This window comes from Taudactylus pleione, unplaced genomic scaffold, assembly GCF_031769625.1.
Source record: "Taudactylus pleione unplaced genomic scaffold, aTauple2 ptg000842l, whole genome shotgun sequence".
In the NCBI taxonomy this organism is placed as follows: domain Eukaryota; kingdom Metazoa; phylum Chordata; class Amphibia; order Anura; family Myobatrachidae; genus Taudactylus; species Taudactylus pleione.
In genome coordinates this window covers 3,991,960-4,003,961 of record NW_028285244.1, presented here as the reverse complement: position 1 = coordinate 4,003,961, position 12,002 = coordinate 3,991,960, and the positions used below count along the sequence as shown (strand labels likewise).

The window sequence follows — 12,002 nt, the reverse complement described above, 5'->3', positions numbered from 1 at the left end:
TTTGCATAATACAATGCCCTTCGTGACATAGAGTAGGTTAGTGAACTGTAGTTATTAAAAGTGCACTACAGTTTTTTGTTCAAAGTCAGGAGGTTAATAGTAATCACTAAACGCAGGAGCACATAGCATACTAGATTGCATCTCATGCATTTCTAGGCAGTCCTGATAGGTTATATCTCATGCATGTGGCCATTGGAGACAGGGATTCTTCCTTTCTGAATATAAGCTCCTGCAGACGTCATTTGGCGACCGGGCTCTGCTGCTTTGACAACGAGCATTTGCAGGATTTACAATGACACTGCAAACTGCCTGACCCTTAAGGGAGAGCTCAATACTGTATATTAAATCAGGATGTAGTCATTAGGTCGACACCACAATGTTGACAGTAATGATGCAGGGTCGTATTAACAGAGGAGGGGGCCCGTGTGCAGTCTCCCTCCTCTCCACCTGGCTACCAGCAGCGCACTGAGCGCAGCAGACTCTGGGCACTAGAGTAAACAGTAGTGCTCTGCCGGAGTCTATTGCGTGCGCCATTTTCCCAGGGATCTCACTGCGTCTGCGCAAGACGCCGGGAAATTGGCCACAGCAGCGATTTTCCAGGCGATTTGTGCAGCAATGGTATAGCCAGTGTGGGACTATGGAGAGGTAAGTATTTAATAAATGGGTGGAGGGTGTGCGGTGTGGGCCCCCCCTGGACCTAGGGGCCCATGTGCACCGCATACCCTGTACCCATTATAGATATGCCCCTGTGATGTTGTCAACATTGTTAAAATGTCAACAGGTAAACAGCCTGACAGGAGAGTTAGGCACTATGTGGAGGTTTGGGGTTAGGCTATGGTGGTGGGGGCTTACAGTGGGTACACACTTTACGATGTATTGTACAATATATAGTTTCCGATGCAGAGACCCCTCACCTATTATCAATTGACAACATCACCCTCTTTTCTGTCCCACAAGTCCGTTTCTTAGAAGTAGGGATGTGCAGGCTCAGATAGGTTCGAGTTTGCACGCCGAGTTCGGATTTTTCCCTCCAAAAAAACGGAACTCAGAAAGAGGCTAAACGTCATCTTGCATGGACAAACATCATCATTCCTGAACTTTTGTCGCCCACGCCCACTTCCCCTCTCTCACATCCATAATACCTTGCAAACCTCGTCAAACATCGGAAACATTGAGTACCATCGACCGTTCATGCAGAATTACGGCAGCCCTGACCTTACCTCTAAATTGCTAACCTTGTTGCACACAGTAAGTACTCAAGCTGCATGTGCAATCGCAGAGGCTAAATTATGCACGCCCATGCAATGGCGTTCAAACGGACAGGCAGTCTGCGGTTCACTGACCACCTCCCCGTCACCACTCCCAAACGCTCACTGCCGGTCAATCATTCTAAGAAGGCTCTACGTGGTCTCCTTCGCGTACAGCAAAGCATACGCGTGCGCAGTGTGCAACAATCGTCCATCTGCGTACACTTTAGCAATAGCGAACATTGCGGAATGAGGCCCTAAATCTGTGTCAGGTTGGCTACACTTTAAACAAATGGAATCTGAAAAGGCCCCTATGAGAAGACGCAATTTTGGGGTAATATAAGAACGATGCAGTAATTTATAATGCATCTCTACATATGACGTTGACACAAGTTGTTTATTTAAACGTACAAAAGAATATCCTTAAACGGTATGTTTGGGAAATCCACCATCCATTTTAACAAACCAGGAGTTATCGTTTCTAAAACCAAGCGGACGCTTGGCATCTACGTAAGTAAAGAATGTCGAACACTCCATCGTAAGGAAGCGAGCGACGCAATACACCATCAAAAATGCACTCTGTTGACATCTGTTAACTTGTCCAATACCATAATAATAAAGCTACGCACTTGATAATAAACAATTAGTGGAATAAGACTATGCGGGAATGTCCGCATTATTTGGTCATATCTGAGAATTTGTGAAGTGTTTTGGTCCAAAAATGGATAAATTAAATGAAGACCCCAACTTTGGTAACTCCAAAGAAATGAATATGTTAAAGCGGAGGTTCCCAAACGCAGTCCTCAAGGCTCCCCAACAGTTCAGGTTTTACAGATACAGCACAGGTGGTTAAATCAAATTGACTGAGGTACTAATTAAGTCTCCTATGGTCAAGGTTCCCAAACGCAGTCCACAAGGCACTTTTAACAGTCCAGGTTTTAAGGATATCCATGCTTGACCACAGATGACTTAATTAGTACCCCAGTCAATTTGATGTAACCACCTGTGCTCAACCATGGATATCTCTAAAACCTGAACTGTTGGGGAGCTTTGAGGACCACGTTTGGGAACCTCTGTGTTAGATGCAAAGCTCCTGCTGAATCCTATGTCATGGTTTAAGGAGAGAAAAGTGAGTGGCAAGCAGAGATACCCCGCCTGGAACGTGTAAGTCGCCAAGCAGTGCATGTAGTGGTCAATAATAAGTTCTGTGAAACATGTAGTGGGAACGTTGAGGGACACATATTGGATAACTTACCGTATATCCTCCAGGGCGGCAGTAACTTGTTCTTTCACAATATCATACAGTCTTACGTTAAATCCCCCACTTGCAAACACCATGGCCCAACTGCGACCAATGAGTCCACTGGGAAAAGAAAAAAAAAAAGAAACAATGATGGCAATGTATTACCATTTATTTAAATAAGAAATAGCCAATATTACAGAGACACTGACTATAATTTCCAGGAATGGCGAAACCATGTTGCATTAAGGGGGGATGGAATGGACAAAATGTAAATGTACACAGAGATTTAGCATTTGCAAAGGGCAAATCTGAGCTCAACTCTGAAGGGTCAATTTACTAAAGGTCAGTTCTGGCTTTAAGCCAAAACCCCCAGACGACGGATATCGTTGCCGTTTAGAACTGTAAAACCCGGCTATTAATCATCCATCAGGTTACAGCTTCAATTGAAACCTGAAGTAGTTTTTTGCAGCTGTAAATGCCTTTCATTTTGAGGTTTCAGTTCAAAACCGATGGCATGTAGGGGTGATAAAACAACAACAAACCTGCCCAAACAGAAGCACTGCACACATCACTAGGGTTACATTTAAAAAAAAAAAATTAAAAAATGCGTTGGGTCCTTACCCCCAAATGCGTTGGGTCCTTACCCCCAGTGCCCCCAGTGCCCAAATCAATAACCAGCCCCAGACCTCTCCTTGGACTGGCATGGGAAAATAGGGGGAAAATGGCATGGGGTTCCCCTGATTTTGTATAACCAGCACCAGGCTGAACCAACTGGGGGGCTAATGCCATAGCAGGGGGACACACAACATGGGGTCTCCCTGCCATGACATTAACTAGCCCCAAACTGGTCAGCCCAGGGCTGGAATTCCTCGGAAAGTGGGGACCCCAAAAATAAGATGGGCTCCCTCCTCCTGAGAAACTACCAGCCTTAAGATTGCTATCCCCCGCCCCCTGGTGGCGATGTGTTCAGAATTAATAGTAATAAAATAGTTAATAATATTGTTCATTACAGGTGGACTAAGAAGTCCCAGGCAGCCTGCCCCGGCATGCCAACACTTGTGGAACAAGAGGGCGGAAACCTGCACCTTCAGTGAAGCAAGGTGAAGACCGTGATCTAAGCCCGTTTGTAGGAAAGATATCCTAAAAACCTGAGGATCATAGCCTCTAGGTTGACACCATTCAAAGAAAGTATGCCACACTCGGTGGTAAATTCTTGCAGAAGCCAGCTTCCGAGCTCTGAGCATGGTGTTAACAACAGAGCTGGAAAAACCCCTGGACCTCAAGGGGGCAGTCTCAACAGCCACGCCGTCAAAGACAGATGGCCCAGGTCCAGGTGATGGCAAGGACTTTGAGACAACAGGTCCGGACATAGAGGCAACCGCATCGGAGCGTATATGGATAGGCTCCTGAGATCTGCATACCAGTGCCGTCTGGGCCACGCTGGAGCTATCAGCAGGAGCGTGCTGCCTTCTTGTTTGAATTTGCAAATCACTCGAAGAAGAAGGGAGAACGGAGGGAAGAAGTACGCAAACTGGAGGTTCCACCGGACCGACAGAGCATCTACCAGAAGTGCCTCTGTGTCTCTTGTTCTTGACCCATATACAGGAAGCTTGTTGTTGTGTCGGGAGGCCATGAGGTCTATCTCTGGAAGGCCCCACTTGTTCACCAGTAGCTGAAACACCTCCTGGTGAAGAGACCACTCTCCTGGATGCATGTCTTGACAGCTGAGAAAGTCTGCTTCCCAGTTGAGAACTCCTTGTATGAACACTGCCAAGATGGCAGGGAGATTGCCTTCCGCCCACGCTAGAATTCGGGACACCTCCTTGGCGGTTTATGTAAGCCACCGTGGTGGCATTGTCTGACTGCACCTGCACAGACTTTTTGTGGAGGACATGTCTTGCTTGTTGGAGAGCTTTGAATACTGCCCTTAGTTCCAAGATGTTGATAGGAAGCACAGATTCTGCTGGCGTCCACCTTCCCTGGAAGAAGTGTGGACCCGACACTGCTCCCCAACCTCAAAGACTGTCATCTGTTGTCAGAAGGACCCAGTCTGACATCCAAAAGGGGCGCCCACTGTTCAGGTGAGTAGTCTGCAGCCACCAGGCTAAAGACAGACATACCTCCGGTGACAGCACCATTGTCTATGTCTTTATCCGGTGGGGCAACCCATTCCATTTGGAGAGGATCAACTTCTGCAGAGGTCTGGAATGAAACTGGGCAAACTCCACCTTGTCGAACATCGACACCATGGAACCCAGTAACCTCATCGCCGAGTGAATAGACACCCGGCGACTCTGCAGGCAACTGCGTACTTTTGCCTGTAATGCAGATATCTCTTCCTCCGTCACAAAGATCCTCTGATGTTGGGAGTCCAACAGGGCTCCGAGATGGAGCATCCTCTGTGATGGCACCAGGGATGACTTCTTCCAGTTTATCAGCCAGCCGTGAGCCTGCAACACAGAGACTGTCAATTGCAGATGGCGCTGAAGGATTTCTGGGGACCGTGCCAATAGCAGAAGGTCATCCAGATAGGGCAACAAGCAGACCCCCTGCATCTGCAGGTGGGCTGCCATGACTTTGGTAAACACTCGAGGCGCTGTGGCCAGACCAAAGGGCAGTGCCTGAAATTGGAAGTGTTGGTCTCCTACTGCAAATCTGAGAAAACGCTGGTGTGCTGAAACAATGGGAATATTCAGGTAAGCATCCTGAATATCTAGTGACACCATAAAATCCCCCGGCTTCATTGCCAAAATGATGGAATGCAGGGTCTCCATCCTGAACCGAGGAACCCTCAAGAATTGAGTGATTTGATGTTGAGGATGGGCCTGTAAGACCCATTGGGTTTCTGTACCAGAAAAATATTGGAGTAATACACCGATCCTCTCTGGGACAACGGGACCGGCACTATAACTCCAGCCTGGAGCATAGAGTGGATCACCTTATGGAATTCTCGGGCCTTGTCTTGGTCTGACTGAAGGCCCGTGGTGAAAAATCGGCTGGTAGGCCTCCGCCGGAAGGAGAGGGCGTACCCCTGAGAGACCACTTCTTAACCAAGTGTCTACGGCTGTGAGACACCAGCACTAGGCGAACTGAAGAAGCCAGCCTCTCACTTTGGGGTCCCCCAAGGGGAGGCCCGTCTCATCAGGCTGAGGGCTTATTGACCGACTTGGGAGTTGGACATCTTGTACTCCAAGCCTGCTTCTTTGGCTTGGCAGATGTCTTGGCCCTTGTCTATCTAAGAAAGGACTGCACTTTGAACTTACCCTGGGCCCTATAGGGCCGAAAGGACGAAGTACCCGACCCTGATGGGACTGTCGCCGATGGCAGACATGCAGACTTAGCTGCTGCCAGAGTGGCCACAATTTTGTCCAGATCAGGGCCAAACAGGACCTGTCCATTAAAGGGCAAGCATTCCAATCCATTTTTGGAATCTGCGTCTGCTTTCCAAGAACGCAACCAGAGGGTGCGGCGCGCAGCCACTGCTACTGAGGAGATTCTGGAAGTGAGGAGCCCTATATCTAAGGCTGCCTCATTAGTCTCTGAGGTTACCCACTAACTCCACCTGCTCAGGTGACAAGTCGGCATCTAGAGACATCTCCAAGCTATCAGCCCAACGCTCCATGGCGTAGCTGAGTCTCTGAGGTTACCCACTAACTCCACCTGCTCAGGTGACAAGTCGGCATCTAGAGACATCTCCAAGCTATCAGCCCAACGCTCCATGGCTCTGGTAACCCAGCACACGGCCATTGCTGATCTGGACGTCCCCCCCCCCCCCCCCGCAAGGGAACAAATGGATTTCAAGCATATTTCCGCCTTGCGATCCATAGCATCCTATAAGGAGGACATGGAGGGCATGGGCAATGTAGCACTCCTCACTAATAACCAAGGCCGCACGGACTGCCCTTATAAGGCCAGGTATATATATTTTAGACTTGGACTCCACCTCCTTAGTACGAGGGAGCTCCTGGTCTGAGAGGTCAAAAATCTCCCCGTCACCAGACGTAATGTCATCCTCATCATAATGCGCTGTCTGAGACATTAAAGACCGCTTAGAAGGCCACAATGATGACCCCCTGTAAAACGTTCGTCAGGTGCTGTACTGTATTGGACAATGAGTTCCTGGGAGACCTGTCGGGGCGAAAATGGGAGACACAGGGGTACCATCAGTTGTCTAGGGAACCCCTGCATGGGTGATGACCCTACCGACTGCTGCGATAACCCCATTTGGGGAAACACAGGGGGTGTCGCCAGCTGGCCCACAAGGATTGTAAGTGCCTTAGCAGTTACAGAAATCGGGCATGAAATTATATAACATGGCCGACATAAACATTCAGTGTGCCCCTCACCCTCCGCTATTAGTAAAGTACATGCGGTACACTTTAGCTGGAGAGGAAATTCACGTTCACTCTCAGACATGATGAGTGTAACGGCGTGTATGTGACTCCCCTCACAGACAATATTTTTACTCTGAGGCAATGAATACCTTGCAACACCGCACCGCAAGGGCTTTTGCAGAAGAAGAACAGGGATAGTAAAATGGCTGACAGTCAGAAGTGAAAGTACAGGTAGACAGCGCTAGCATTAAGTCACATACAATGCAGAAATAAATACCTGCACTAGCAGCACTGAGATCAACTATGCAGACACAGAGCCTGGTAGGAAACAGTGCAGCATACTCTGACCTTCCTCTGGAGGAGAGGTATGCGGGGGGACCCGGACCGCGATGCCACCTGTATCAGTTTCCAACAGTGTTTGCACACTTCATTAGAAAATGGCCGCCGAGGAGCAGGGAGGAGGCGGGCCCAGGGGAGGAGCACTGACACAGCCCGCCAGACCACTGTGGAGAGACACTGGGCAGCGGGGGAGGCGCCTGCTGTTAGACAGGGAAGGCGTGCTCCCCTGGCATGCTATTAATCCCTGGGACGCCGCGCTGTATCGCACATGCTGCGGCCCGCTGTCCCTGGTGGTCTAGTGGAAGTGCAGGTTAATACCTGGCTCCACGCGCAGCCGGTCCCCAGGGAGCCCCCTGCCTGGAGACCTACAGGACTGTTACCGGCGGGTACCCTCCGCGGGACACCGCCGCTTACCTGCCCCCTTGAATCCGGCCGCAGTCCAGGTAATCCTGGGTCACCGCTAGCTGGGACCCCAGATACCTACCAGCATCCCGGATCAGTACCGACGTTCTGGTCCGGCGGGGTGTAGGAGCGACAGCATGGACGTCAGTACTGACTGTCCATGCTGTACAGCTCATTTGTGCAGCCACAGCTGCTTGTAGAAAACTTCAGGAGCCATTATAGCCCCACTCTGCTTGCAACTGATCCGACTCCTGGCTGGACGCCAACAAAAACTGAGATGCCTTGGCTAGGGGGTGGGGTATAGGAGAGGGACCCCAGTGCATCCTGGGAGGATGAAAATTTAACTCTGTGGTGTCCAATGCCTGACGTCATCACCAATACCCCAAGGTATCCTGTGGATACCCTATGGACCCTGATGTAGAAATGCATGTAGCCATAGGGATCATTGTGCCTTATAACCAATGCAGGGAAATTATTCTAATGATCCCATTTGAATGTATATAGCTGTTTTTCTTCAATATAACAGCTTCATTTAAAATTACCCTACCAACTTACCATTGACCAGCGATGCATGGCCACGTATGGACGATCCGTCATCCATTGGCCATGCATGCCGGTCAATTTGCTCAATATCAAGCAAGTTACTCTAGGGATCGCGGGTCACTGGTAAGTATGTGGTGTGCTGGGTGATCGTTATCAATCACCCAGCACACCAGGGAGGGTGCATGATGATCAGCCAGCGATATCGTATCGCTGGCTGATCGCTACGTGTGTACGCACCATAAGGTGCAATCAGGTTGATTGCTAGACTCTTCAGGGAGATTGCTACTATTTCAGGGAGTCTCCCTGATAATCAGAGAGTGTTGGCAAGTATGGTCCAGACTAAGGGGTATATTTACTAAGAATCATGTCTATCCGAGATTAAACATGCTGGGCATCACAGACACAAGTGAGTTTCTCTCAAACTCACAAATTTACTAAGAAACACGTTTGACTGAATCGTCTTTTGCGATGGTGTATGAATTGTGTTTGTGTGTGAGTTCAGTCGTATTTGGACTGAAATGGATAGAAGTGCCTGTGAGTCAGGGCCGGCTCCAGGGGTGTTCAACCAGTGCTGTTAAACAGGGCGCCATCCCATAGAGGACGCAGTCTTCCCAACCATCCTGATTTCAGTGAGACAGTCCCATTTTTCAGGTACTGTCCCGCTGTTCTACTTGTGGGCCAAGGGTACCGCAGGCGGTCGGGAGGTTGGGGGACACACACCGCCGCAGCTCTACTTTGCTAAGCAGAGAGCAGCGGTGCCGGTGAAGCTGAATGGACGCGTGGCGTCCATTCAGTGCAGGGAGCCCTGGGCTCGCCCCCAGCATGGCGTAAAACGGGGAGGCATGCCTCATGGGCACGCCCCCAAACAATGTCATCTAGGGGGCGTGGTGTATGGAAAATTAAGCCATGCATTATTTTGGGCTGTGTGCAGGGGGTTAAGGGGGCCGACCAATACTGGCACAGGGCACTGCTCCACCTTTAGTGGCCTTGCTGTGAGCAGCACTGCACAGATTAGTGTGATTTGTGCAGTGTGTGTTGTGTAAGGAGTTAAAAAAAAAAAAAAGGAAAATCGGGGGAAAAACTGATGTGGTGCTCCCCAAATAACTAACACCGGGCTGAACCAGCCGAGGGGCTTACACTATAGCAGGGAGACACACAGCGTGGGGTCCCCCATCCATAACGTAAACCTGCCTCAAACTGGTCAACCCAGGGCTGGCAATCCTCGGAAAGTGGAGACCACAAAAAAATGGGGTCCCCCCTTCTGAGGATCAGCCAACCCAGGGCTCTTCCCTGCACCCCTTGAGGCAGTGGGTGCAGGGGTAATCTGTTAAATATAGTAATAATATTGTTCTTTACAGTTGGACTACAGGTCCCAGCAAGCCTGCTCTGCATCATTTGTAGAACCACAAGTGCCAGAAGGCCGCTCGCACCTGTAACCCCAATGTAAAGAATATATATATATATGTATATATATATATATATATATATTTAAAAAAAAGACATGACACACACAACTCAAGGTTTAACACTTTATTACACAATCACTCACTCGCCCACACTCACACTATACTTACTCCCTGACGCTGGTCAGTCCTCTTGTCCAGTAGGCATCCTGGGGATTGGCAAAAAAATAAGCAGATTACCCGATCCCAACGGACACACTGCTGTATATACACTACCTCCACAGAGCTAGACAGGTCAGCCACGAGGGTTCCTGCACCTTAGCCATGATTGGCCAAGAGTCAGACTACTCTTAGCCAATCAGTGGCCGCTGTGAAGCAGATCAAACACAATTCCTGGTAAATCCCTGTGTGTTTTATTTCTGTCTATGGAAAGTACTTGTGAGTTGGTTCGATGGTGTATTGACTCGTAATTGTGTGCTCGGCCCGTGTTTTGCAGATAGAACAGTATTTTTACACCCGTGTTTTGCCTGAAAATCAAGCAAAACACGCCCGGGAATACAATATCGAACTAGCACGATTCTTAGTAAATATACCCCATACTGATCTTTATTCAGTATATTACTTGAACAGATTCTATCATTTGTGTAAAAGATCTATAAATAAAACTTCATAGTATTGTGACTTGTTACCTTCAGATTTCCTACCTCATCAGATATAGATCTATTGTCATTAAACACAGATTACTGCATGGAGACACTGTCAAGAACTAAAAATAATGTAACAACGGTATCATTGCAGTGACCATCATTTGCTGAGTAGCCCAAAATGAGCAGTCGGATTTCCTCACCCTGGCAGTATGTATCTGACATATAACGTGACACTGTGGGCAAAGTTATCCAGGATGAAGATTTTGCTTCCTGTTTTGAAAGGGGGGGATGGGAAATTGTTTTGGGAAACTGCAAGTTTTGAACTTGCAAAATATAATATGAATATACTGCATGTTTGACGTGTGTTGGAATTTGAATAAAATAACAACAAGTATGAGATCGTTTTTAATTATGTGATAAATCTTAAATTCAGAGATAACATTTAAATGAAACATATATTAAGGTTGAAATATCAGACTTCCCTGTTACTCTGGAACAGTGAGACTATGAAGGCATTATACTGTATGAATATACTCTGAACAGTATAATGATCAGAAGGGTTCTTGCGTGATCCTGTCCGTCTAAACTGGCATTTGCCATCTGTTGTAGAACTACAAGTCCCAGCTCCTCTGTCACGTGTAGTTCCACAACAGCTGTGGGTTCATAGATTGCCTACCTGATATAAACCATGCATATAATATAAGTCCAAGTTAAATGAAAATAAAGTGCAATAGTAGCAGCATACTTCATTTACCTTCCAATAATCACAATATTCCCTTCCTTTAGGTCAGTCATGGTCTGCGGTAGTGAGTGTACTTTGCCTACACAAGTGCACGTTGCAGGAAGGAGGATCCAGCACTAGACTAGCTGCAGAGATTCACAACACAGAATATTTACTGTGTGACTGCAGGACGTCTCATGTAATCATCTTCCTGATAGGCTGCCCTGGAAAGCTTCAGCCTGAGACATGACAACTTTGCAGTGATTGGCCAATAATATGGCATCCAGGTCCAGCCTTCTTTTCATACAAATGTATTGTGGCGAAGCCCATTGCTCAGAGTTGGCATATTTCTGGATTTAATAACTACACTGTGGAAGGTTCAGTGCTGCAATTACCACAGGGGTTGTATAAGAATTAGATTAACCAGGTCAGACATTTAACCCTTTTGTTACCAGGTGTGTGTGTGTGCCAAGGTTCCACGACAAGTGGCTAACCATATCTCAGTTTAAAGGATAGCTCCACTTCAAAAACACATATTTAATAATTCCGCTACAAAGCAAAAATTCAGTTCTGGAGGACTTACCCCGCTGCCACTACAAGGTTGCTTCTCCTGACACTGGCAACCCACTAATTGAAATGCAGAATGTGTCAGTCTCTCAGAGCCACACGTTATAATAAAGCATTATTTATGGCTAGGCTGCTTACCCCTCACACATAGGAGACAAATATTTAAAATAATTGGGGTGCATACATTACCCCTCATATGACTGGAAAATGCCATTCACAGTTATGGGTAGGGTTACAGCAGCACAAATAGCTGGCTGCTATCCAGGGCCGGTGCTAGGTTTCTTTACATCCTAGGCAAAACTTCTGCCTACTGTCCCAGTTCCCACTTACCAGCCCCTAAGGTGAGAGTGTGGAGGTGGCGTCTTAGAAGTTCCACACCCACCACCTGCATTAACACAACAAGGATGCCTCTCTCAGAGACATCCTACATTTTGTAATAGGCAGAATCAGGGGCGTCGCCCAAGATCCCGGCGCCCTAAGCTGCTGCCTAAAGCTGCCTAATGGTAGAGCCGGCGGCCCTGCTCCTATCTCCCTCATCTCTTGGTGTGCCTGCCTA

The 12,002-nt window shown here is 48.0% G+C and overlaps 1 protein-coding gene across 2 annotated transcripts in view; it reads right to left on the bottom strand.

Moving 5' to 3' along the window:
* CRYL1 (crystallin lambda 1) overlaps positions 1 to 11,028 on the bottom strand; it is a 151,157-nt gene extending 140,129 nt beyond the window's left edge. The window contains exons 1-2 of one of the 2 annotated variants that reach the window (XM_088458524.1): positions 10,913 to 11,028; positions 2,503 to 2,610 (exon numbers count right to left, since the gene is read on the bottom strand). In XM_088458524.1, coding sequence (XP_088314650.1) covers positions 2,503 to 2,610; positions 10,913 to 10,953 — 149 coding nt within the window. In that variant the 5' untranslated portion in view covers positions 10,954 to 11,028. Of the gene's footprint in view, positions 1 to 2,502; positions 2,611 to 10,903 lie in introns of both variants that reach the window. The other variant, XM_088458526.1, reaches the window with a different exon arrangement.
* Between the last annotated feature and the right edge of the window lie 974 nt (positions 11,029 to 12,002).